The 27,808-nt window shown below is 33.4% G+C and overlaps 1 protein-coding gene and 2 long non-coding RNA genes across 12 annotated transcripts in view; 2 read left to right on the top strand and 1 right to left on the bottom strand.

The window, feature by feature from the left end:
• The window catches only part of LOC148621340 (uncharacterized), a 162,955-nt gene that overhangs the window by 127,528 nt on the left and 7,619 nt on the right, over nt 1–27,808 (top strand). The gene's annotated exons all lie outside the window — the stretch shown is intronic.
• Nucleotides 1,274–23,229, bottom strand: LOC148621342 (uncharacterized). Of its 10 annotated transcripts, none has more exons than XR_015921155.1 (9): nt 20,341–20,949; nt 17,701–18,059; nt 15,630–15,761; nt 15,167–15,328; nt 14,493–14,577; nt 8,583–8,677; nt 3,533–3,710; nt 1,964–2,074; nt 1,274–1,292 (listed from the first exon to the last, which is right to left on the bottom strand). It is a non-coding gene; the product is annotated as an uncharacterized LOC148621342 (long non-coding RNA). The 10 variants fall into 10 exon arrangements; XR_015921156.1 differs by lacking the exon at nt 20,341–20,949 and adding an exon at nt 18,513–19,840; XR_015921154.1 differs by lacking the exon at nt 20,341–20,949 and adding an exon at nt 22,828–23,229 and having other exon boundaries at nt 1,275–1,292.
• On the top strand, nt 23,654–26,057 carry LOC148621341 (uncharacterized). Its single transcript, XM_088575531.1, has one exon. The coding sequence runs from the start codon at nt 23,700–23,702 to the stop codon at nt 25,947–25,949; it is 2,250 nt and encodes a 749-aa protein (XP_088431657.1). The 5' UTR covers nt 23,654–23,699; the 3' UTR covers nt 25,950–26,057.

Genomic DNA, 27,808 nt, shown 5'->3' with positions numbered 1-27,808 from the left:
AGTAAATTATTTTCCCTATTGTTTGGCAGATGCTGTGTCCATATGCAATATTCAAGTTACTTGTTACAATGTATATGTGAAGAACATTCGTACCATAAACTGGCCTTCCGATGCCAGCTAATGTACAGAAATCCGCAAACTGCAGTAAGCTGGCCTCCAAAATTATACATCCTTTATATTTACCTTGTTGTTTAAGAAATATAGGAAATAAGGTGTTACATGTCATGTTATCAGAGAAAATAGAAGTTTTCGTAGAGTTAAGAACATATTTTCCGTGAAAAACTTTTTAATAAAGTAGTTCGGTTTTAAATTTTCTTTGCCACATAACAAAGGAATATTTTACATCCGGTTTTCGGTGATCATATGTAATCAAACATTCAAATCAATAAAAACATCAACCAATTCGATAAACATCAGCATAACAACTGCATAGTAGTACCTGTGTCCATATTCAATATTCAAGTGTATATGTGAAGAAAATTCGTACCATAAACTGGCCTTCCGATGCCAGCTAATGTACAGAAATCCGCAAACTACGGTAAGCTGGCCTCCAAAATTATATATCCTTTATATTTACCTTGTTGTTGAAGAAATATAGGAAGTAAGACGTTAAATGTCATGTTATCAGAGAAAACAGAACTTTTTGTAGATTTAAGCACATATTTTCTGTGAAAAACCTGTTAATAAAATAGTTATTTTTAAATTTTCTGTGCCATGTAACAAAGGAATATTTTACATCCCGTTTCCAGAAGTCATATGTAAACATACATTTAAATAAATAAAAATATCAACTAATTTGATAACAATCAGCATAAGAACTGCCTTGTAGTATCCCTATTTTTTGTAAAAATAAATTATCACTATCTGTTGGCAGGGGCTGTGTCCATATGCAATATTCAAGTTACTTGTAACAATGTATATGTCAAGAACATTCGTACCATAAACTGGCCTTCCAATGCCAGCTAATGTGTCAGAAATCCGCAAACTACAGTAAGCTGGTCTCGAAAATTATATATCCTTTACATTTACCTTGTTTAAGAAATATAGGAAATATGGGGTTAAATGTCCAGAGGTTCCACGCTATGTCTTACTAAGAATACCCCCAATGACTCATTTCATTAAAAGCTGGGAAAAGGGAAACCCAATTCAAGTCATCACGAGAATGCAATATACCAAATATCTATGCATCCCCTCCAGTAGAAGCTGAGTAATCTGTTACGAAGCCTACCATCATGCAGCTACTAAAAATATACTAAGTCGACCAGTACACAGGAAATAGATGAGCAACGAACCTGAAAAGGGAAAACATGGTACAGGTTATCAAGAGAAAGCAGTATACCAAATATCTAAGCAGTCCCTCCAGTAGGAGCAGAGACATCTGTTACAAAGGGTGTAACGGACGGATGGACTGATGGAGATGGTGATTGAAATGTAGTCCCCACTCTAATGAGTAACATTACTGACCAAGAACGCTAGATTTGTGAATTGTATGTCAATGGAATACATAACCAGGTAAACACACCTGCACAAAACAAACTTTTTCCCAGGCAGGCAGTAAGAACATTGGAGCAACAATAGACATATCAGAAAGTAGTACTGCTATAAGCACCAATGAAAGTCATTTGCAACAGAAACATTAAGAATTAACAGAATAGACCACCAATTCTATCACTAGCCTTTCATGATTTTTGTTTGGAAATACAAATCAGTAAATAATTCAAAACTTGTATGAAAATATGTGATAAACAGATTAATACTTGGCCTTATTTAAATATTGCTCTATTATTAACCTTCATGTATCATGCACACTAAAATTCTAACATCACATTATTAGTAAGATACATGTATGAGTAATTATAGACAAGATAGCAGACACACTAACAGGATAGCCTGTGGCTCAAGTGGACTTGCATTCCTAACCTTGTAAGTCTTCATGGGTGACTTGTTAAAAAAATATACATACTTTAGAATTTTATATTTTTTTATTTCTATAATGGTACAGTTTGTTCTGTCTTTTTAATACATTCCACTGGTTCCAGCTTGCTGTGATCCCTATGGCCGTTGTAAACCATACCTACAAACATATAAGAATGCATTCATTTAACTAAAAGTTAAAATATTTCTAGGAATTATATAAAAACAAATTATGACAAATATTCATACATTTCCTAATGTAAAACAAAAATACCCTTGTTTTACAAAAATAAACACTGTTATCACAGAGATACATGTATGTCTTGCCTGTTGTGCATGGTCATTGTTGTTCAATATTTGATAGTACTTGCAGAGCATATGGATGAAACAGATATGATATCGTAATGTAGGCGAGAGACCACAATAAATTTTCAAGTGTATTTCAATATACACATTTGAGCAGATTTTTAAAACTCCACCACCACAAACTAAATAAAGCTTCTCTGGCCTTAAGATACCTACAAGCCTGATTTTATATATAAATATTAGAAAAAGTAACAAATTTTCTGGAATAAATTCATATGACCTGGAGATGGGGAACTATCAGTGGTTCATTCCATGACTCACATGTCTTGTGGTCAAAATAAATAAGAGCCCTTTAACAAGTCCGTTTTTTTTTTTAAATGCAATATTTTTGGTAACTTGTTTTACATCAGTTGCATCATCACGTGTATTTTAATTTACAAGAGCTAGAGTTGGTTTGAGGCAAAACGTGTTTTTTAAGACCACGTAAAGTGGTAGGTATGAAAACTCATTTTGTGATTCTGACAGTGACTTAAAAGGATCAACTTAAAATTTGAAGTGGCCTATATATATTAAAATGTACATTAGAAATAATATGAAATGGTTTCAAAGCTAACAGTGTCACTTCAGATCATTTTAAACCAGACCTTTACATAGCTTGCTGAAGTGCGATTTTGACCTTTATCTTATGCTAGCCTTTATTTTGGCTTTGAACAAAAAGCTGAAAAAATGTGAAATAATGTAAGGTTCTAAGCTTATAAGATACATAAGCCAACAGTCAGCTGTATTTTATGTGTGTTTCTACAAAATTTGTCTGTTTTGAAACCTTACCTTGTATGACTTACTCTAAATAAAGTATTTCTGAGACCTCATAAGGTACATGAATATACATGTATTGACTAGATGTATTAATGTCAATGGAATGAAACTATGAGGTCTTCTTTCACATTATAAATGTTTTTTCTCTAGCAAATACAAAAATTTCAAAACAATTAAAAAACACAACTCTGTGTTTTTATAGACCCTAAGACAAGGCTGTGAAAACCCCTGATTTTGACATATTGAATTAATTGGGTTCATAAAAATGAACTAAATTGTCAGATTTCAGTCTAAACCTTGTTCACAGATAATTTTGTGGTTATTTTAATGTTCCTAGTGTATAGTTAGTCCAGAAAATCTCAAAGCTGAGCAATGTTTTGCTCACTGGTTTATATTTCACACCTAGCAGCCCTAGCAAAAGTATAGTGCAGTTTCAATGGAAAATCAGAGTACATTTCTTTTGGTCTCTCTACCAAGGACAATGATTGTGATTTACCATTTATGGATTCCTAAACTCCACACGAATCCATACAAACAACGTTTCATAGCTGGATCTGCAAAATGTACCACCAAACCTCTTTCAATACTTTTAACTTCTATACTCACAACTGTCAAAGAGGGTCTACAGTCCTACCACAACACTTATTACTCCCATAGTGGTATTACTGTGGAACCTGAAAAATTTGGAGACAATCAGTTCAAGACTTTGATAGCATTAAAACCTATGATTTTTCAACACTGTATACCTCTATTTCCCATACTCAGTTAAAATCCCGACTTAAAAACATTATACATCGTTTGGCTAGATCTTTTAATCTCAGTTTCCACTATATAGATGACGTATTATCTATAAACAATCCTAATTTCGGGAATTTGATAAATCACATCTACCCCATAGAACTTGAGATAAAAGATACTAATGCCACTGCAAAGTCAGCCTCATATCTTGACCTACACTTAGAAACTATTCACCAAACTACGATAAACGTGATGACTTTTCATTCAGAATTGTCAACTTTCCTTTCATCTGTGGCAAGTTCCTTCAGCTCCTGCATATGAAGTGTTTATATCACAACTAATACATAATGCCAGAACTTGCCGAAACTACGCAGACTTTTTGTATTGCACTAGAACTCTAACAAATAGGCTTCTGGAACAGTATTTTGTTGCTACAAGATTGAAGTCATCACAACAGAAGTTTTATAATCGTCATCATGAACTCATGGATCGCTACTGTGTATCCATCTGCGCCATGAAAACTTATTTGTTCAGCGTGTCAAATTTTTCCTTTCCTCTTTCAGCTACCCTGGACTTGACTTTTTATGAGCAACTCGGCTGGTGTTTCTAGAAAAGCTGAGGATGCTTTTGAGGATGTATGTCTGTTTTCCATGTCTGACCTTTGATTCTGGATTACATTCTTTTGATTTACTGCTATAACCTTGGTTCCCTTGATTACTCTTTCATGTAGAATTACAGAATTCTTGAAAATAAACATCAACTTACCCCCCCCCCCCCCAAACACTAGCAAATAACATTTCTGATACCCCCTATTAGGCACTAGACCACAATAAATTTTCATGTGCATGTCAATATACACATTTGAGCAGATTAAAAAGAATTCACAAGCGCAAACTATATAAAACTTCTCTGGCCTAAAGATACTTACAAGCCAAATTATATACATAAATTTCAGAAAAAATTATTATCGTTTTCTGTAATTAATTCATAAGCCCCAGCAATGGAGTAAACATGACAAATGAACTGAGTTAAAAGTCCTTAACAATAAATAACCTTCTACTGAACAAAATCACAAAATTGATTAATAATAAAAAAAATCCCAAGATCTACTTTTTACCAATTAGAGGCAAAACTACAGCAAATTACAACCTTACAAGAGTTTAAAATTTCAAAGTCACTAGATCGTGAATGCCGGGGCATATGCATAAACTTATATATAATTTTGATTCAGTGATCTACCACAAGTGGTTCATACTAAACTGACCTAAAAAGAAATCTTAACATTTAAATCTGAAGTTTCAAAATCAATAAAGTCAATAAAACATGACTGCAAACGCATATGCAAAAAATGAAACTGAATTGTGATGTAGTAATGCTAATCCAACTACATACCAGATATGATTAACTTAAATGTAGCAAATTTAGTGCTTCATAATCAAGTGATCTAATCGAAAATCTTAAAAATGATGCAAACAAGTAATACCTTAAAAATTGTATCTTAATTTTTTTTTATTAGATTCCTCAAATGTCGCAAAACTTTCGTGACATATGAGGAATATATTAAAAAAAATAAGAAACAATTTAAAAGAACAAAAGGCTCTTGAAAAGCCTGAATCACTCACCTACTTGATTGATTGATTGTTGGGGTTTAATGTCCAAACAGCAATATTTCAGCTATATTCATGCGATGAACATGAAAGGGATGATAAAATGAACATGAAATGATGATGAAATGAAAAAGGATGAGACACAAGGATAATAAGTCAATAAATTTTGATTGTCACAAGTTAAAAGGGAGAGATGGGTAGGGTAGGGCAGTTTAGCCTCCTGTGGCGGAGCACAAAGGTTCCCACTCCTATCGAACACCACAGCAGGGTTCTCTAAAGTGTGAGGACTGTGGCATCTTTCCCAACATGGTGCACCATGGTTTGCGGCCAGGTTTTCCTGACAACCCCAACATGTAACATACCAGGGGTACCCCATTCCACCTCCTGGGGCACACAACCCAGTTGCTCTGTGAGCAAAGCACCTAGCCCATGGCTAGGTTTCTGAGCACTATTTAATCACCTTTTATGACAAGCTTAGCGCTGCTGCAGGCCTATTCTTTTGACACCCGGACTTGCAAAGGGCCACTCACATAGTAAACCCAGCCTAATTAACCAAATAAATAAAGGTATCACGCTTTGTTACCATGTTTAACCAAAATATTGCAGAAAAAGAGTACCTGAGATGTAGGAAATTTTAGAATCCCTCAACAAAATTTAGAATGGGGTTGCTCTATGCCTTGTTATCCAATTTGGTCAAGGGTGGGTGGGGCCATTAGACCGCTATGCATTTGCTGCAAAAAAACATAAAATGAAGTTAAATCATGGTATGCAACATTTGCATCATTACCATTCAACTAAGGAGACAATACTAACTATATACATCAAATATCGTTGAAATTAAAGCACATTTTTTTAGGGTGTGGCCTCTTTGACCTTTAATGACTTGAAAACCTTAAGAGAAACAGAAATCTGATGAAAAAACACATGCAGGGATCCAATACAAAATACTTTTTTTTTTAAATTTGACCAAAAATTGAACAAAAAATTTTGCATGACCCAATTTTGTATCCCCTTTACTCCAAAGACTACCCTGTAAATATTTTTAAAACAAAATTTTAAAAGAAACACATTGACTTTTGAAACATAAAAATCAGATTTAGAACATTCTTTTTTATTCCAATTATAACACTCATCTTCCCTCTTTTTAAAAGTGATGGGGTAAAAACCACAAAAAAACAATATGGCTTTCCACCATGTCCCTAGGAACAGTGTGTTGAAATTTAAAAAAAGACCAGACAAGTTTAACCCAAGTTAACATAACTGAGAGGACAGGGTGATTATATGACCAAGACAATTTTTTTCTTGTAAGTTAACTAGTCAGATAATTAAAGTATTCTAGTATGATAAATAGGTTTACTTGTCAGATAACTAAGTGACAACTAGTACTTAAAATGGTGAACCTTTAAGAAAGCTTATACAGTATATTTATTGTAAAAGCACTGATTCAAATTAATCGAAAAAGGGAAAGAAATGCTAAAACCAATAAATGCACCATTGTATAAACTTTATAAAAAATGTAGACTGGATTTCGAGTAGTAACATTAAGTACTTAATTAGATAAGATTTGAAGTAGTGCTGTACTAAAACAAGAGGCTCCCAAAAGCCTGAATTGCTCACCTGTTGAATTTTCCCTTTCAAGGGCAATAGATTAAACAAGAAGTTGTCCAACAATTTTGACTCAAGATAACTTTGATAGGACTTATCATAAGCATCATTTCAGTAAATGAAAGTCTAAATATATCATAGTTTTCAAGACACTGGCTGAAAACTGTAAAAAAAAACCCTGTCATTTTCCTGTGAAGGGCAATAACTCTTCTAAGAAGCCGTCTGACAAATTTTATGACTGAAGACTTTTGTAGTCCTAAAAATAAGGATCATTTCAGCTATGAAAGAATTTGGCTGAACTGAATGGTTTTGGATATATGCGATAAACTACTGTTTGACCCCTATGTTCTATTTTCAGTAACAGTGACAATGTTTTTTTCAATGGATCAAAAAACCCCACTTCAAGTCTATGCAGGAACACTTATACCAAGTTTTGTTTCAATTGGTGAAATAGTGTCAGAGGAGAATATTTTTGAAAGAAATAACATTAAAAATAGCAAAAAAAATTTGAAAAAGGGCAATAACTCCAATATGGCTTAATAGATGAAAATGAAAATTTGACTACAGATAGATCTCATCATGCTGAACACTTTTATCCCGGTTAGGAGATATATGCGAAAAACTACTGTCTGACCCCTATGTTCTATTGTTAGTAACAGCGGCCATGTTTTTCGATGGATCAAAAATCCCCACAACAGTTCTATGCAGGATACCCCAAGAAACATTCATACCAAGTTAAGTTCCACTTGGTCAAGTAGTTTCAGAGGAGAAGAGTTTTGTAAAATTGTTAACAACGACGATGGACGACGATGGACACCCAGTGATGGGAATAGCTTACATGGCCTTCAGCGAGGTGAGCTAAAAATGACTTAGTTTTTACATAGGGTAGCAATTAAGGGTCACCGAGGTATATGTTTTTTTGATAACAATGACCAACAATACTATCTAGATTGCACAAACAAATAAGACACTATTTTCAAAAGGAAACTATTTCTTCCACAAGAAGCCTAGATAATGGTGTGAAATTAAACGCTTTTAAAAGGGAGTTAGCTCATCTTCCCAAGGCAAGATAATATTTTTTCTGTATACCCCTAATATGCTTCTAAAGAAATCTGAAAAAAAAAATTTAAGAGGAACAAATTGACACTTAATTCCTTAAAAAATAGAATTAAAATAAATTTTTTCTATCAATTCAAATGATTTCACCTTTTTTTCCTCTTTTTAGTTACATATTTTCAAAGGAGTTGGGGCAAAAAACCACCCAAAACTATGGAGTCCTCCACCATGTCTGTCCCTAGGAACAAAGCTTTCAAAGAATTGAATTAGTTTTACTTGTGTTATCATAAAAAGACCAAAGTGAAGAGACACCAATGACTAGGATGACAGGGTGATTCCATTATACCATATCAATTTTTTTAGTGGTGTTATAAAACTGTGACTGGATGCAATCACAACTATTAGAAGTAGTAGTAATAACTTGTTGGTATTACTGAAGATGAAAACATAGAAAATATATAATCACAGACAAAATCTCATTAACTTCAGAACTTACAGCAGTACTATAACCATAAAAATATTGCTAATTCTTTGACTTACATATTCTATTATGTCAAAAAGCTTTTTCTACTAGAGTCATGACTGCTAGATTACAGACCATATAACCGGTACATCAGGAGGCTTCAAATGATCTGCTGAAATAAAAAAGATTATTTTAGCAATAAAATTTTGACCTGTTAAGTTAAGGAAACTGTGAGCAAAGCCTACATGGTGATACCCTCACAAGTTATTTCCCTCCCCAGAAACCATATATGATACCCCATAAGTGATTTTAGCATTCAGATGGTAATAAAATTGGAGGTACACAAAGGTCTAATGTAATAAAGAATCTGTGATAATTTCAACAAAGTCCATTCAGCATTTTCAGAGAAGTAGACGATTTGCAGAGGGTACCCTTTTGGTCTACATATGACTAAGTACATATTTTGCATCAGGAAACCCCAAAAGTCAATCAGATGGGAAAACAAAATAGGAGATGCAGTATGGAATCATGTACAGTAAAAGTACAATTGTTCCTGGGGTACCATTTTTCAAGGTCTCAGTGGGTAGGCCAAACCATGAAAGGAATAGGTTTGGTAAGGTCCTATTTTGGCCCCAGTATTCAACATTTTTGAAAGATTTGTTTTGGTCTTTACTAGATAATGGTTGAAGTAAATACATCTCAGCCGATTTTGGTGACATCATGAATGTATTTGACCTAATAGCAGTCAAAATTAACACGTAGTAGTGAAATCTTCAATTTTGTTGCATTTTTGTGCATATTTCTCTATGGTTTTTGCCTAAAAAGGGAGTGGTGATTGATATCCGTGTTTATCCAAATATTGACATAAATGTTGTATCTTACAAACTACACAATATATATAAAGATAAGAATGATCACAAATGTGACCAAATTGATTTTTCACAAAAACCATCAAATATATGCTGAATTATTAAGATTTTATGGATTTTTCATCATTTAGGCAATTTTGTTTGTGCTACAATGATGAGATGCTTTTCTGTTTTGGCCTAAATCTTATCAAACTAGCTGGTTTAAACACTTATGTGTACAAAAAGGATAAAAAGCTCTATTTTGAACAATTCCAAATTTTGAGGCCAAAATTGGCCATAACAGGACCTGTTTCTTTGGTTCCCAATGAAAAGTAGGTTCCCACTGATAAAACTTCAAAACCACAAATTCGATAATCCACAAACTTATGTTTCATCCCTGCTCCATAGAAATTGGAATCCACAAATCAAAATACTTTCACAATATCAAAGAATCTGTTTCATCAAATTTCATTCAGCAGTTTCAGAGGAGTTGCAGATTAGAACTGGGAACAGATAAACGGATGGACACATCATCACTATATACCTCCTGCTTTTCAAGTGGGGGTATAATTTAATTTATCTCAGTGCGCCAGTTGATTCAACTTACAGGTGTTAAACTGAATATTGAGAGCAGGTACTTGTACAGTCAATAGTTTAAATTAAATACAATATCAAACATGTTTGTGTACATCTTAGGGCTTAACTTTGAAAAACTTTCAACTTTCTTAATGCTGAATGTGATCATAGAATATAGAATTATAATCAGATATTTAACTGTTAAAAAATTCAGTGAAAAGTGGGATTTACAGATACATTTAGTATGTTGATAATTACAAAAGAATTATTTTTTTTTAAAATCAAAATAAAGTTAAACTTCATCCCTTTTAACCCCAATGAAAACCAAATTAAATAAAAGGTCCAAATTCTAAAAGGTGAAGGGGCATTAAGCTATGAATATTGCCTAAAAATATCAACTTTGTTGTATAAGTTGTTCAAAACATAGTAAAATATAAAAAAATAAGAAAACTAATCATTTGTGGCATTAGTTCATTGTAAAGGAGTCATAATGGTGCCATACTTTTACATAATTTAGCAAAAAACTGCTGAGAATTTTAAATTTTGTTATACAATAAATTTTTTTTTTTTTCAGACATATTTACATATACATCCAGAAAACTATGTCAAAACCTAAGAAACAACTTTATATTTTTACATATATATGCTAATTTATGTAATAATGAATGTATTTACTAAATATGAAGTAGTTTCTTGCCAAAAATATGACCAGAGAGTGATCAAAAAGTACAATATAATATTTTATTATTGGTAAACTTCAAGCAATTTGTCTGTCCGTTGAATTCAAGAATTATTAGAAGTCTTTATGTTTTCTCATTTGTGATTGATTCAAGTCTCAAAATTCACAACTGAAATTATTGAACACTTTATGATAAATTTTCAGTTGAATTTGAGGCCAATAAGACCCGTTATCACGGTAAGTATTCACCCCTTCTCCTTTGAAGAATATACAGGTTGTGAATCAATCAAAGTGCAGAACTTTTTGTTTCTGACTGAAAATGCTGTCCATCTAACTTCCTTAGGTCTCACTAACCACTTCTGGGCTAAATGGCAACTACCCCCCCCCACCCCCCGAACACGTAGTGCCAAAAACACACTGAACCTAAAAATATGCATTGTATGTGCATTATTTGTGTGTATTCTGATCAAAAATAGTCAAAATAAGACAGACAACCCCATTCCCAAAAATACTCCCTCTTTGCAAGTGGTGGGTATTATAAATGCTCACATACCCTTGTGTTCACATATTGGAAACTCAAATAAAATGTATTTGAAAAAAAAAACAGAGGTTTTAGAGTGCCAGAATCACTCACCTTAAAACTTTGAAATCATGTGGTCATATCATTAGATCATTTAAATAAAAGATTAAGAGAGTTTTCTATACATACATCATTCCTGCCATCCCCAGAGCCATACAAAACATAGACTATTTGTAAGGTGTATTGAGGTCATTATCCCTATCAAGTTTCAAAATTTTGGCACGTTTTTTAAAATGGATTGTTAGGGTTGTCCCTTTCATTACTTCTGCCAAGTTTGGTCACCACTGCCTTCAGAAGAGTAAACATGTAGGCCAAAACATGTTTCCACATAGGGTTTCATAAGCCAAAGCCACCCACTGTGCCACCTGAGCCACACACAAGGTGGATCATGCAGAAGACATTGGTAGTTAACCCTACTCAGTTTCAGATTATTGGCACCTGTAGTTTCAGAGGAGGTGATTATTGAAAACTCAGAAAATCAGAAGCTTAAATGGCCTCCGGCCGCAATCTTGTTTAATCAAGTGGAATCAAAATTTAATCAAATGTTAAAGTTGTCCATTTTATTATTTCTGCCAAGTTTGGTCACTTTTGACCGCTTTGCAAAAGCAAAGATAAAGGCCAGAATGTGTTTTCCCATAAGGTTTCAAAGGCAATTTCGAGTGGCTGCAGCCACCCCATGAGTTACAAGAGCCCCACAAAAGGTGAATCATTTGTTGAAGGCATCAAAGTCATTAACCCTATCATGTTTCAAAACATTGATACTTGTGATTTCAGAAGTTGATCATTGAAAATTGGCCAATCAGAAGCTTAAATGGCCTCTAAGGGGACCATTTTGATTAAGGGGAACCATAAGTGGATCTTTTGTAGAGACTTTTGCGTACAATGTTTCTGCCAAGTCAGGTTAAAACTGGTCCAATTCATGTATATGAACATGAGAGAAAACGGACACAAAGTCAAAGCATGAGCTCACTGGGAACTTTGTCCATGTGAGCTTAAAGGAAAGTTTAAAGGGCCTTAATTCAAAGTAAATTTCAATGAAGCAAAAACTTGATCTGAACTAATCAGGGTACAAAAATGCAAAATGAATTCTCAAATACCAAAAAATCAGCTCAATATCTGCAAGAGTTTAGAAAAAAAAAGTGCAAAAAACTGTTATTTTGTAATTTTGGTAAAAATCAGCAGTATGGTACAAAAAATATGCTTGATCTGTAACTCATCATAGTCGAATAATACACCAACAATCAGCCCATTAATTGCAAGTGTCTGAAAAACTTTAATTTTTGTAAAATTTGCAAAGTCTAAGGACCATAATTTCTGAAAAAATCAGTGAAGTGGAACAAAAACTTAATCTTGATCTGTAACTCATTATGGTAGACTCAAATACAAAAAATCAACTCATTATCAGCAAGCTTTAGAAAACAAGAGGCTCCCATGATTTGAATTACTCACCTAGCTAAATTTTTGCCTTTCAGGGGCAATAACTCGAACAAGGAGTCATCCAACAATTTTAAATCATGTACACTTTGATACAACTTTTCATAAGGATCATTTCATTAATTGAAAGTTTCTTTCTACGATAGTTTTCAAGATACTGGCTAAAAACTGCTAAAAACCTTATTTTTGCTTTTCCAGGGCAATAACTCTAAGGCCAAAAACCACTAATTCCACTTCCCATAGGCTTCTATGCTAATTTCACAATATTCAATGACTTCTCTGGACTTTACCTTAACTTTAACCTGCAGAGGACTATATATCAGCATGATTCTACATATGTCAGCTCACAATCCTCAGAATGGCATGTGGGGTTAGCAGACTTGCAGTGCAGTACTGGTCACCGGAAGTGAAGGGTCTATAAATAGCATGGGAAATCCCAGTGTTTTCACAAGATATGGGTATATTTAAAAATCATTATGGAGATTAGGCTTCACATCACAAGAAGCAAAATGCACCTATAAAATGTACAGAAATGTTTTTCCTTTCAGAAACTGTTTAAATTTTTTAAATAAGATGAGAACTTTTTTCACAGCACTATGAGGAACAGGGGTAATTTCTGTGTAGGACTATTTTTGCGTACGTTCCAAATGCTCATTGGTTGAATTGGTGGTCTGTAACCTCTAACAAGGCATTGTCTGACAACTTGATCCCAAAAGACATTTGTAGGCCTTATGATAGGGATCATTTTGGTAATGAAAGAATTTGGCTAAACCTTTCAATTTTGGATATATACATGTAAGAGAAAAACTGGACTGACCTCTTTGTCCTATCTTAAGTAACTGCGGTCATATTTTCCATGGGTCAAAAATCCCCACATCAGATCTACATAGAACAAGTTAATGAATATTCCAAGTTAATGAATATTCATACTTACTTTAGTTCTTATTGGTCCCGTAGTTTCAAAGGAAAAGATTTTTGAAAGAAATAACATTAAAAATAGGGACAAAGCATTAAAAAAGGGTAATTATTTCAACATGGCTTAATGATTAAAATGAAAATTTGACCAGAGATAGATCTCACTATTCTAAACACTTTCAACTGCTGTCAGAATTTAGCCAAACATAATGGTTTTGCAGATATGTGCAAACTACTGTCTTATCCCTATTTTCTATTTTTAGTAATGGTGGCCATGTTATTTAAGGAATCAAAACTCCACACACAGTTCGGTGCAGAATACCCCAAGAAACATTAATACCAAGTTTTGTTCTAATTGGTCCAGTAGTGTCAAAAGAGAAGAGTGTAAAAAATTGTTAACAAACAGGGCTGCTAAATGATGCCAACAGTTCATAAAGCCTTTGGCCAGGTGAGCTAAAAAGGGACAACAGCTGAAAGGGGGAGATAGGATAGGTAAACAGTGATGTCCATTTTTTAAAAAAATAATTCAGTGTACTGTACCTTCACGTAAATACTGTAAATAATAATATATATATATTTATATATCTTAATTTTTACCCAATTTAAAGACCACTTTCTCTTTGAATTCACTACCTTGATCAACTTCTTTGGACCTATCTGATACCTATTCCAGTTTGACTGAAAGTCTATCATTTGCCTTGCATGCAATGCTCAGTATAAAAACCCTTAAGTTGGATTACCTCCCTTTGGAGTCCGTAACAGGAACTATATTCCTTCATGTTCATCTACAAAAGATTCAAACTTTCCTTTAAAGTTTCATCAAAATCCCTTCAGCGGTTTAGGAGTTGTGCTAACAAGAACTGTGGCCAGTTGGACAGACAGACAGACAGACAAAGAGATTCCAATATATTCCCTAAATTTGTTTGCAGGAAGTATAAGAACATGTTTTAAATACCTGAATCCTTATTACATCAAGAGCATAATCTAGTAGCTAATGTTTACAAGCCAGACTGCAGTACAGATCCATTCAACTTTGATGCCTGTAAATAAATTTAACATATAAATGTACCATGTACATATGTAAATTTTAGATATCTTCAAGAAATATGAAGCTGTATGCAGTGTTGTGCTAGGTATACCCCAACTCGTACAGGAAGGTGACATTGGAGAACAACTTGTTTCTTACTTACATTTTACATGTACATATATAAATCCTCATATAAAATTTGAAATCCATCCCCTTGGAGCAGAACAATTTTAAGTAAAAATATTCTCACAGAAAGAGAGACAAGGTGATACCAATATGTACAATGTATGCAACAATATATACATGTACTTCCAGAAAAATAATGAAATGATAACCATAATAGCAATGCAATTTTTCTTATTTTTATTAGTTTTCTTTTTCTCAAGGCAATGTGCATGTATGTTACAATGTACATGTATGTGCACCAACAAAATTGTATAATTGGGCAAAATAAGTAGGTATAGAATTACAGCCTTAAGAAATATGGTACACATATTATATTTAAAATTAAATTATTGCCTTACATTTTCCCAGTAACAAAAGGATATATCATACTTTGTTTCAAAAGATCTTATCAGCTGAAAAAAAAACAGTGTCTTTACCTCCACTTATCTGAATGAAGCAACAGGAAAAGTGTTTTTTCACTAAGTGTATCCATTTTATTACACAAATAAGAAGTTACAGAGCTCTCATACTTTGGTTTGATCCTTGCCAGGGCATATTAGAATTAATGTGCGCATCATGCAAGACAGCTTTTTTTCCTCCTGCAAAAAAAAATATATTAAATGCTGTTCATTACATAAATAATGAAAGCTGAACAAAATACACCCTTGTTTCATCATTAGTTTGATGAAGTAGTGTATTTCCTATAGGAACATAGCCCCAATACATAACACTGTAAAATTTGCTTATTTTTATCACATCTTCCATCTCAGGAAATTAGTTAATGAAAAACACATATTTTTTACTAAAATGCAGTTTTTTTTTTTCTGGTAAAGCATAAAATCAGCATTTTAACTACATGATAGAATAGTGTGGTATATGCTAACAAATAAAAATGCTTACATAAATCTTTCAAGAAGGTTATTTTCAAATCAAGTGTCAAAATACATAAAGCTGTGGTGCAACAGCAGGGCACAGTTGTTCAGTCAAACCTCTAAAACCTGGCAATTGACATCTATTCTCGATTGCTTAAACCTATAAAAGACAGAATACTGTATTTATTACATGAAAAATTCACAATTTGCCACCATATTACCAAAAAACATGAAATTCATATGTTTTATGCTATGACATTTAGGAATCGGACTGAGTAACAGACAATTCAGGTTTACAAGAAGAAATATGACTAAAGTATGATAAAAATTGTTATTCCAGATTTGTCGTAAACTACAATATTTATAGCGAGTGCCACGAAGCAGTGTGAGCTCTACCGCTATTACGTGTACTTTCTAAATTCCCCTTAAGATTCCACAATATACTTAAGAAAAAAAAAGTCATGTCCCTGAAGTAACAAAAAATGACTGTCCTTACAGAGAAAATTCATCATTTCCATAAATCAAACAAATAAAAATATATAGGTTAAGATTACATTTCAGTAAGAAAATATAAGACGTTACTGGTGAACCAGGGTTATATTTGAGAGAAACTTGTGGAAAGAAAATATTACCAGGGCTTCCAGGTTAAACAGCAGAGATACACGCACTTACATCCACATGTTTCCCAAAGTTTTTATAAATATAACATTCACTTCTTTAAATAAGTATAACAAATTAGAAAAAGACTTGAAACTATCAGAAAAGAGGATTTTTTTTTACTGAAATGTAATCTTAACCTGTATATTTTTATTTGTTTTTCAAATAGAAATATTGATTTTGCTTGCTGCTTAAATATAAATAAGAATATTGCACTTGCGAGGCAAAAATTTCATCCGGGTCGACCCCCCCCCCTCCTTTGTAATGTCCTTTATTATTTTTACAAGTCTCGCACAGACGATACATGGTAAAGCTCATGGTGCTCGCTGATTTAGGTGATGCCTACCCCATATTAAATAGTAACAGTAATTTGCACCTTTAAAAAAAAAAGTTGTACGTGAATGAATCTGATATTAAGTGACCATATGTAAGGGGAAATAACTGTTTTTTCTCAAAATCCTCAAGAACTGCATAAAAACATTATTTCTAGAAAAAATATAAATTGAAAGGAGCAAAAATACATTCAGTGAGTGATTCTTACATTCAAATATACATAAACAAAGTGCACCTACTTTGAAAACTTCCATATCAAGTCATGTAGGTGTAAAGTGTGTGTTTACGCCATGAAGCAGTGTCCGCAGAAAGTTATCCAGTTATTTTTTTTTCCATAGTAATACACTTATTTCTGTCATTTTTGTGAATCAAGTTTCATCTTAGTGATACTATGCAAAAACATGCTACAAGTATCAAGATGTTGCATTGCATGTGTTGAAAAATTGAAAAACACCATTCAGCAGAGTTAGAAATAGTAGCCTGTCCCCAGCCCGAGACTTTTTTGACAGGGCTGACCAATTTTAACAAAAATCTATAAAGCCATATATTGAAAAACTGTATTCAGGACTGACCAGAATTTGAATGAGTTTCATACCCTACATTCAGGTATAGGAAAAACAGTAGTATTTATTTTCCTATAGCTGACAATACTAACCTTTTTAAGTTTTTCAGTAATTTCTTATACATGTACATTCCATACATATAATTCAATTGATAACTTAAAATTATATACCAGTACATGTACTGATACACTGTATGTACAATTCCATGTTTTAAATTAAAGCCTGCATCCAGCAAACATAGCCACATACATGTATTTCTTACAATGAAATTTCTGCATAAAGAACTGAATATCATTTTCGCCTCCTATTTAAATTATCAATGAAAATACTACAATTTCTTTGTACCTTGTATATTGCCCTTACTAGTCTAAGGAGTTAAAGAACGATCAAAACTATTTTTTCATACCTTCGTTATTTTTATTCTTCCTGTCTTAAAAATGGAAACCAGATGTACATGTACACAAAGGAGTATAAATGTATTATTTATGTACATTCATGCATGTAATAATGTACAATAATATGGGTTCAGGCAAACTGTTTACCTACATGTTCATGTATAATTGCATTTGCACATGCACTTGTCTACTGCTCGTAAGACTTCAGTTATCCCCCATTGTTATGCTTCAACATACATGTATATATTCATACGTTGCTTTCATAATCTGTTGTGTCAAGGAATTTCAAAACTTGTGCATGTCGTTTGAGTGTTTCCTTCATTAGGCTTTATTGCTGAAGTTATATTCTAAGACTCTGGCATTTCAAAGGTCGATGCACAGTTGTATTTTGATACTACTATGCTGGCATAATGTACTATATCAGGATAGGCAATGCCATTTATGTAATTCTAAAGAATTCGGAAATGTCAAAATGTCTTTTATAGCTTCAGCAATACATGTACATTGCAACTATAAATATAAAAGAAACAAGATTACAAGTGCTTACATGTAAATGAATGAATTACTAAAACAGGGGTCGCGCTGGGCTTCGCCAATGTCGTAATTTGTGATTTTTTATTTTATCTGGCGACAAAAATAGCCAGTTGGCGATTTTCTTGGCGCCTAGGTTTTGTATATTAAAATTGACAGCTAGTTTACCAGCAACGGATATTCTCTCTAATTTTGTGTTGACACCTGGTCAGAGTTAATTGACTATGATCTATTAACGACTGAAAGCAATTAAAGGTAATTAGACCAGGCGAATATATTCATGGGAGGTGTCAATCAAATGTAAATATATTATTGAGCCAATCAAAACTCTCATCTGGTCAAAGGTAAACACAATTAAGGCTATGTGCACGTGGCTACACACAAGTTTCACAGCCCTGTTTAACAATGTAATACATTCAGAAACAGACTCACCTAATAACAGAATAAATTAAATCCAATTAACAATGATTATCCCATCAGGAAGTGTCTAAATACTTCGAAATGAAAGAATTGGTAAAAGAAAATGGATGACATTTGTTTACACTTTTGCCATGTGACTTTTTTGGCGGAAAAATTGGTAAACAAATAGAATGGGGATTCCCAAAATCTAATTAAAGAAATGCTATTCAGATATCAAGATAATTAAACAGGGACACAGTTAATGGTCCATGGTACAAAATGTAGTTTGATAGAAATTTTATCACTTGAGAAAAAGAATCGAATAAAAAAAAATAAATTATATTGTATTAGATAAATTAGCCCATAAATGACAAAGGTGAACATGTTTTAAAATCATTGAATATATGAGAATAGTAATATAAAGTCTTTGATAGAAGTAAAGTACCAGTTTCTGGAGTAGTACGTTTTTATTTTATGCATATGAAAGTGACAGACTAGAGCAAAAGACCTGCTTTATACATGCATCAAGAGTGAATCTTGGGTACATGTTAACATGTCATGACAACATGGCGACAAAAAATGGTAGCTGGTGATTTTTCTGGGAACATAATTTTGGAAACCAGAGCAGCCCCTGCTAAAATACATTTTGTATCCAGTGCCACAATCATGAAGTATCTATTTCCTTAATTGTTTAAATTTTTGTTCAAATAAAACAACTTGGTTATGCATAATCATATTCATAAATTAAAGTCTTCTATCTTTAGATAACGGATGTTATCTAAAAAACGTTTTTTGAATTCACATCTTTAGTTAATAATAACCAATACACTTAAATAATATGGGCTGTACCAATGGTCTGACAGTTCTTTAGTCCAACAGGTTGATGGTCTGACAGTTTGATAGTCTAACAGTTCTAAGAAATGTTATTGAAAAGTAAAAGAAACAATTCATCCATGTACATGTACATATATATCTCAGTCTATAGAGATACATGTACATGTATATAACCGTCAGGAGTTTCATTAATTTTTCAAGCCGGAGGTACTTTACAGAAAGTAGAAGGTAGCAAATAAATTCGGCAAGGGGTCTGGGGGCCGCTTAAGTGGGTCAAGGGCAATGCCTTGGTAAGGGGTCCGGAGGGTGGGGAAGGGCAAAGCCCGGAAGCTCCTGAGATTTAAATTTTGGCTTGAAAATATGGGATTAAGTCTGCAATATTTGATTCATTAAAGCATACAAATTTGAAATCAAGATATATGATGAATCATAACTGATTTAGTCTCATAACCCTGAAATCCAGGAACTCCCCTTGATTCCCACCAGATACAATTCTAGACTAATCATTTTCATAATAAAACTTCATTGTTGTTTATTGCCTATAATTATTACTGTGGCATGTAGAGCAATTGCTTGTGTCTCATTATGAAATGTTGGTCTAAAAATCATAGTCTGATAATAAATTCTTTGCTTCTGAAAAAGAACAAGGCTGGCAGTTTTCAGTCTGGTTGACTTTAAGACGGACAGAATTTTTTAAACATTACAATGCATCTATTTTCTAATATTATATATATAGCAGTGTTGAATCTCGGATTTTTTCTATTTTTGTGAGCAAAGACCAGACATGTTCTTTTAAAACTTAGGGTTACCAGAATATTTTTACAAAAACTCCCCCTCCCCGCTGAATCGAATGGTCGTCCCTTAAATTATATTTTGTACAAGTTTGTTTCACGACGTTAACTCGTTGTCAACATTAATAATTCCTGCTCTCGCCTGCACAAATCACAACAAATATCGGGAAAAATGACGGGTATGGGGCAATTCCAAATACGAACGACATTTTTTACACGTTTTATAGAATCTTTACCTGTGTTAAGCTTTTTGTTCAGCACAAAATAATCGGTGGTTGAGTCACCACATGTTTTCTACAAATGGACACTACTTTATATCCCGTAGGTTAAAGCGCTTTACCGATTAGATTTCGACGCGGACCTCGACGAAGACACCAATATAAACAATAATTAACAATTTTGGAGACATAGCCTACACGGGCTACAGACAGAACGATCTTAGATATCTATTAACTAGATTTTTCCTCAAGATTTGTTTTGTTTTTATTTTATTCTGTCGGTACCATACGCTACCGTAGCCGGGTAAAAGTACCGGGTACCGGCTCTTAATGAAAGCACTGCATTTATAATAAAGAAAGTTGGTGTGCTTAGGGCATACAAAGATGAGGCGTTTTTTTTTTCTGACCTGACCGGTTGTTTGTCACATATCTTCAAAGTGCATATCCAATGAAAACTACAATACTGAATACATGTATAATGAAACCTGTCAATAGGCGTAATTAATTGTCAACTTATAAAGACAAAAATTATGAGATAAAAAGTTCCAGAAAGGTCTTAAGTAGTAGTCTTTGTAAGAATCATGCAAATTCTGTAGAACCTGATACATTGTACATCTTACAAAAAGGCTACACATTTTTTTTTTTTATTATGTTACTTAATAGGTCTATGATAAAATATATAAGCATTCATTCCAATCTGTTTGATCTTAGATATAATTCACATTGAAAATCAAACAGCTTCTATTGTATTTTAGTGTCACTTACCAGGGGCAGATCCAGGATTTGAGTTTAGTGGGGGCATTAATTGAATTTAATGCAAAGCAAGGCAAAAAATATTGTGGGGTGAAACTTGTGGTGAATTTTTTTTTCTTACCAATTTAGGGGGGGGGCGTATGCCCAGCATGCCAGTCCTTGGATCCGCACCTGCTTACAGAGTAATCTCCCTTAATTTTGAATTCTATAGTACATTCTTTATGATTTTTATTTCCTAAAGACAAGGGTGATATGAAGAGCCACATATTAATTTCTGTTTACTTTTAAACATTTTAAAATAAACAATACAATTGTATCAAAAATTAAAAAAAATATGTAGGCTTTCCAACAAATGAATCACAATTGACTGAATCTTATCTGGAGTGCTACTTAAATGTTATTTATAAATCCTAGGTTCTAGGACCAATTTTAAACATGTTCTAGCAATAACAAGTCCTGGATTGCAGAGTGGGGGGTACATGTTTATGTACATAATGATAGGGGTGTCCATCCTTCTGCCTATCCTTCCTTCCTTCTGTTACAGAAGGTGGGATCCATCCATTAATCCTCCTACACCACTGAATAGAATATGTATGAATTTTCACAGAATCTTTATTACATATATATTCCCATTGTGCACCTCCTACTTTAGGTTCGAAATAACATATACATGTATGTTGTGAAGTGGCTCAAATTAAATGCACATTGTAAATAAGAATATTGTATAAGTAAACAAAAGCCACTTTTAAAAGGTAAAATGGAATTACAGATGAATAAAATACATGTATCAATAAAATGTAAAAAAAAATAAAGAATATAGGCTACAATTGTTGGCCTCATGGTCTTTGTCAGGGCCATTTGCAATGCAGGACATACCCAGACAAGTTTGTCTGTCAGGTACATTTTGTACAGTACATGTATCCAGAAGTCAGACCGGCTCTATCCACAATTGCTACAAATGTACCAACATTCATATGTTATAGACGAACAGCTAACAAAATTTCTGTAAGGTTTGGTTGTGTGAGATCCACAAATCATACATGTACATGTACATGCATGTACGTGTATGATAAACCACCGTATATACTTACGATTTTTGATTGATTGATTGTTGGGGTTTAACACCCAGGCAGCAATATTTCTGCTATATTTAGGTGATGAACATGAAGTGGACAATAAAATGAACATGAAATGAAGATGAAATGAAACATGGGATGGGAGACAAGGATAATGGGGTCGACAAATTTTGATTGCCACTGGAAATAGGGAGAGGTGGGTAGGGTCAGGCAATTTAGCCTCCTGTGGCGGAGCCCTATGGTTCCTACTCCGGGAGAATACCACAGTAGGGTTCTTTAACGTGCGAGGATTTTTGAAACTTTTGTCCATTTTTCACCAATATCATGTCAAATTACTGTGGAAAATCAAATGGCTATGGCTAAGCTTCAATGTCAAGATGCTCGTACCAACCTATTATATTTTTTTTCCATACCACATTCTACATATGATGCTTTTATTTCAATAATTTCTAAATTGTCAGTTTCTTCTTGGATCAATAATGTTACTAGTACATTCCACAGTTAAAGTGACAGCCCTGTGTACAATGTACCCCTTCTGTTTGCTAGTCCCACTGTCCCAGAGGTAGAGATCATTATTGTTTAAGTATTGTAAACAGTATCTGATTTTGTTCAATCTCATTTTAAATGACTTTTTGTGCATACAATGAATGTCCTAGATCTTGACCTTTTTGCCTACCTTGATGCATGACTATCAATAAACTTTCATTCTGCTATTCCCATCTTGTTTCACCATATTGGTGAAATGTTAAATCTTGCTGGATAAAACTGAATTCAAGATCCCGTCACTTGGTTCATTACTGATACATGTATATATTACAAGTCCATATTATCGGCACCAACGTGATCGGCACACGCCTTATGATAATAAACAGACGTTTCTTTACTGCAGGATATTTCCTTCGAATAAGACTTATCACAATTATAATAACATCTTAAACTTCAAACACATGGTTTGGGATTTACCCCCTTTCTCTTCTGTACACACCACGTGCGCATGGAGATTAGATCCAACAACACGATTAATTTAAAATAAACAACTTAAATTAAGTCTAGCTAATCCGTACATTCCTTACATATGACGTCAATGAATGTTATATCTCAGTCCAGTTTATCCCACTAACTTTCTGAGGTCATGGGGTACATAGTCCAGCTTACGGGCTTGTTGTGCATGAACAAAAAATAGGTGCCGTAAGCTGGCATCGTATATAGGTTTTAGCAGTAATCTGGCCTCGAGGAAGCCAGTTTACTGGCCAAAAATAGTTATGTCTTTCAAAAATTGCAAATTTAATACAGTCAAATACTTAACCGTTAAGTAACACAAAATAATGTTAAACTAGTTAATTTAGGCAATATATAGCGTAAAATAACAATAAAATACCGATTTTCGTAAAAGGCCAGTTAATGGACATTTGTAAGCAAGGCCAGTTTACGGGCTTATTGTGCTTATATATATATATATATATATATATATATATATATATATATATATATATATATATATATATATATATTTAAACAGGAAGCAAACTAAATAAAAGACGACTGACAATGGCAAACTGTATACTGTGCATATTGTTCGTGTTTCCTCTAACAAAGATTTTCGTAAGTGGATTAGATTATACTTTAACCAGCCCAGATGGCATTAAAGACTTGTGGTGCCCTAACGATTGTTTTATTGGTTTGACTGATTTAGATAGTAGAAAATGTTGTGCATGTGATGGCATCCCTAATTACGAATTGCCAAAAAACATTGGAAACTTGATGAACTTACACGTTGAAATTCTAAACGTTCGTGGTAATTACAAATTATTAATGCCTCAAGTTTCTTCATCTCAAATACCGACATATCAGTTTATATATACGGGAATGCGATTGAAAGTGTTTCCGTTTAATCTATGTGATATAAATCCGGTGAAAATTGATGTTTCTTATAATTTGTTTACCGAAATCGGAAACATTTCATGTCTAACGGAGTTAGATACCCTTATCATGACAAATAACCGCATTACAGTATTAACAAACGGAACATTTTTAGGTTTACCGAAACTAAGGTATGTTGATTTATCATTTAATCTGATAAGAGAAATGGACTACAATGTGTTTCAGTTGAGCGATCTCTTTACCCTAAAGATGGCCGGTAATTACTTGCATGAGATTGACATTGCTAATTTGATGAAATTCAACAAAACTGCATGTGGTACTAACTATGCCAATGCAAAAACTTTTATAGAAATGACGAATAAAGCAAATTTTCAAGTTGGAGAAGATGCAGGTGTTTCTTGCAATGATGTAAACTTGTCTAATGTTTCCTTCGACACACAACCATTATTTCTGATATCAAAGTCAATAGATTTCAGATTGATATCAAAATACGTTCCATGTGGACAAGCATTGCATTATGGATCTGCATATAACTGTGACTGTACAACCGGCGACTTTTTCCATCTTTTACTACCAGACGTCATTCGTTTAATGCAAAAAGAAGACAAGGATAATTTTTGTAGTAGCCCTACCGAGCTTCAACATATTAAAATAGCGGACGTTTACAACAATCAAACTTTACGCGATTTAATGATTTGTGATGTTGTTGACTATTGTCCAAAAAATGGAAATTGCAAATGCACGTGTACGTCACAACCAAATCAACGTGTTCTTATCGTTGACTGCTCCAATCAATCATGTACTGATTTTCCAGAGATTGTCCCAGAAACGAGGTACGATATCATTTTGAACATGAGCTACAATAAAATAACAAATATCCACACAAACAGACCATATTTCTCTCAAGTTAAAATTCTTGACATGAGAGAAAATGCGGTCACAGAAATTACAGATGGCATTCCATCTCTTATAAAAGTCACAGATGTCATAATAATTGACCACAGACTCTCTGATTTGCCTAAATCTATACAACTTCTTGATCCTAACATCTTTCACTTTGGTAACAATGGTATCCCTTGTACCTGTGATAACCGTTGGATTGGAGAATGGAGATCTATCAAAAAAGCCTCACAAGTATATCCTTTCGCTTTGAAATGTTCAAACTTTGATGGAATTCTAATCGAGAGAGACTTGGAAAATCTTCTGAAATGTGAGCCCGATATCAATCTGAAGACAGTAATAAGTGTTACTTTATTTCTCTTTTTCTTGTTACTAACAACGATTCTAAGTTATTGTTTTAGATATGAAATTCTAATTGGAAGAAGATTGCTTAAATTGAAATCTATAAAAACTAAGATTTGGGAAATCGATGTTTATATTTCGTTTGAAGACGAAAATGAAGAAATCCGTTCATATATTATGGTCGACTTAGAAAATTTCTTTAAGAAGGAAAGAATGACGACATATATTCAGTGTCGAGATGCTTGGTTCGGTTGTTCCGAAGAAGATAATGTCAGAAATCATATGGCAAAGTGCAAATATGCTCTTATTGTACAAACAAAAGGGATGTATACAAATCTTGGTCGTCATCAAACCAGACGATTTGAGTATAGACTTGCATGGGATCTTATGATGTCTGGCAAACTAGCAAAAATATTCATAATACAATTCGATCGGGGAATGGAAAAATTCATGGAATCAAAAACTAGAGCACTTAAACGAATGGGGTTGACTCTTGACATTTGTGAAAGAAAACGACGATTATACGATGAAATATTGAAAGCGTTTGATGAACCGATCATTGTAAATTCTAAACACAAATTTCAAAGAGGAATCCAGATAAAAGCAAATCTTCTTAAAAAAAAGATGTCCCCTGAAATTGATGTTCTTGCTGTGTACAGAGATATCAATATCTAATACGACATTGTAAGGTATTTCTGTACATATTTACTTTTTTGCTAATTTATTGTCTTTGGATCATCTACTTGATTTTTAACCAGTATTAAACATATTTATATACAAGAATATATGTCATACCATTTCATTCATTTATGTTCTTGCCTGTTTGTTTCTCTGTGTGTGTGTGTTTAGAATTGAAATGCTTGTTGGATGTCAGTTTCAAATAATATTAACTCTTAACTAAAGAGAAACTATAATTGCAGCCAGCAAAACCGACCAAAGATAGACGCATCTGGATGATATTCCATAAGTTTAAAACAAAAACAATCCTTATTTCGGAGATTTGATACATCGCATTTGATGACAAGCTAAATTAAACATAGTAAGTAATGGAAACCAGAAATAGTGGTATGACACCTATTAATAAATATGGCAAACAAATAAAAGTACTCAATATTCATCTTTATGGGGAAAGTTTAAGTGTTTGCCACCTAAGGAATACTAAACAGACCATTCTTGTCTTTTTGTCTTCTTTTTTTTTTGTTTTGGTAAGTAGCCTCATAATATCCAAGTTTGTTGAAATTTCATAAATGTTGGGTCATATTTCAAATTTTGGGGTATTTTGCTCAAGTGTAGGTTTTAAAATGTCATTTTCTGCCTAAAATCTCTTTTCAAGCTTGCAATATGTAGATTTATGAGTTATTGTGTATGTTAAATCTGTGTTTATCTCCTGGTGAGCTAAAAACACTTTGTTCTTGTAATGTTTTACAGTGCAATTTGACAGCCAGTACCCTCTTATATGAAATCTAATAATTTTGGCCAAAATAAGTGGGGGGGGGAGAGCACGCTAATTTTGGGACATATTTCTTACTTTTTACATTTATCTGGTATTAATTTTGCTATTTTTGTATATAATTGATACTTTTGAGTGGCTTTTTTATAGCTGAACCCAAATCTAAGAGTGAAACACAATATATTTGCCTATTAGAAATAAACAAAATTGAAATGAAGTTTCAGTTCCAATTTCCCATAGAGTTTCTATAGGATATGGGCGCATTGTTTTTCCCGCAGAGTGACCCAATACGCCAAAATATACACTTTGTATATACCGTTGTGATCACAATACTCTATTCTAACAGATGAAACAAGAAAAAAAGAAGACTTGAACATTTATTTCTGTAATAAGTGTAATACCACTATTTCGGAAACCAGTCGCCTGAACATCCGAGAAAGTAGTTCGTAATGACACGGAGTAGTCCAAATATTGCACCCTATCATTCTCCTTGTTTAGTATGGGTATACAAACATGGTGTCATCTGAAAGCCAAACGTATCAGCAATACTCTAAAAACTTCATTTTCTTTATTCAGTGTAGGGTAAAACAATTCTGAACAAAAACTCTTGGCCCCCTGATATGGCTAAAATTCAAAACGAAAGTAGTGATTTCTACACCTGTCTACTTTCACTTTACCGTTCTTTCGTAGAAGGCGCATAAAATTTGTATATATTTTTATGAGAGTTAAGCTAAAGGGTGAATATTGAATGGATGATAAAATGAACATGAAATGATGATGAAATAAAAAGATGGGATGGGACACAAGGACAATAGGGACAACGAATTTCGACTGCCACTAGAAATAGGGAAAGGTGGATAGGGCCGGGGAATTTAGCGTCCTGAAGCGAAGAAAAGGCTTCTCCTGTTGAATACCACGGCAGCGGTCCTTAACGTGGCATTTATCAAACACGGTGCACCACTATGGTTTGTTGTCAGGTTTCCAGCATACATTAACATACATGTATTATCATAGTCTTAGCCTAAAAGTAAAAATAGTAGTGGTATGATCATGGTTTTCAGTTCATGGCTTGATTAGCAGAAAA

Source organism: Perna viridis, chromosome 3, assembly GCF_037379345.1.
Source record: "Perna viridis isolate PV_CMFRI_1.1 ecotype Kerala chromosome 3, ASM3737934v1, whole genome shotgun sequence".
Taxonomy (NCBI): domain Eukaryota; kingdom Metazoa; phylum Mollusca; class Bivalvia; order Mytilida; family Mytilidae; genus Perna; species Perna viridis.
Note: the sequence above shows the minus strand (reverse complement) of the source record. Positions and strands in the feature narration are given on the sequence as shown.

Coding starts and splice junctions, on each gene's coding strand:
- LOC148621341 (XM_088575531.1), top strand. CDS start 23,700: ATGGCAAACTGTATACTGTGCATATTGTTCGTGTTTCCTCTAACAAAG.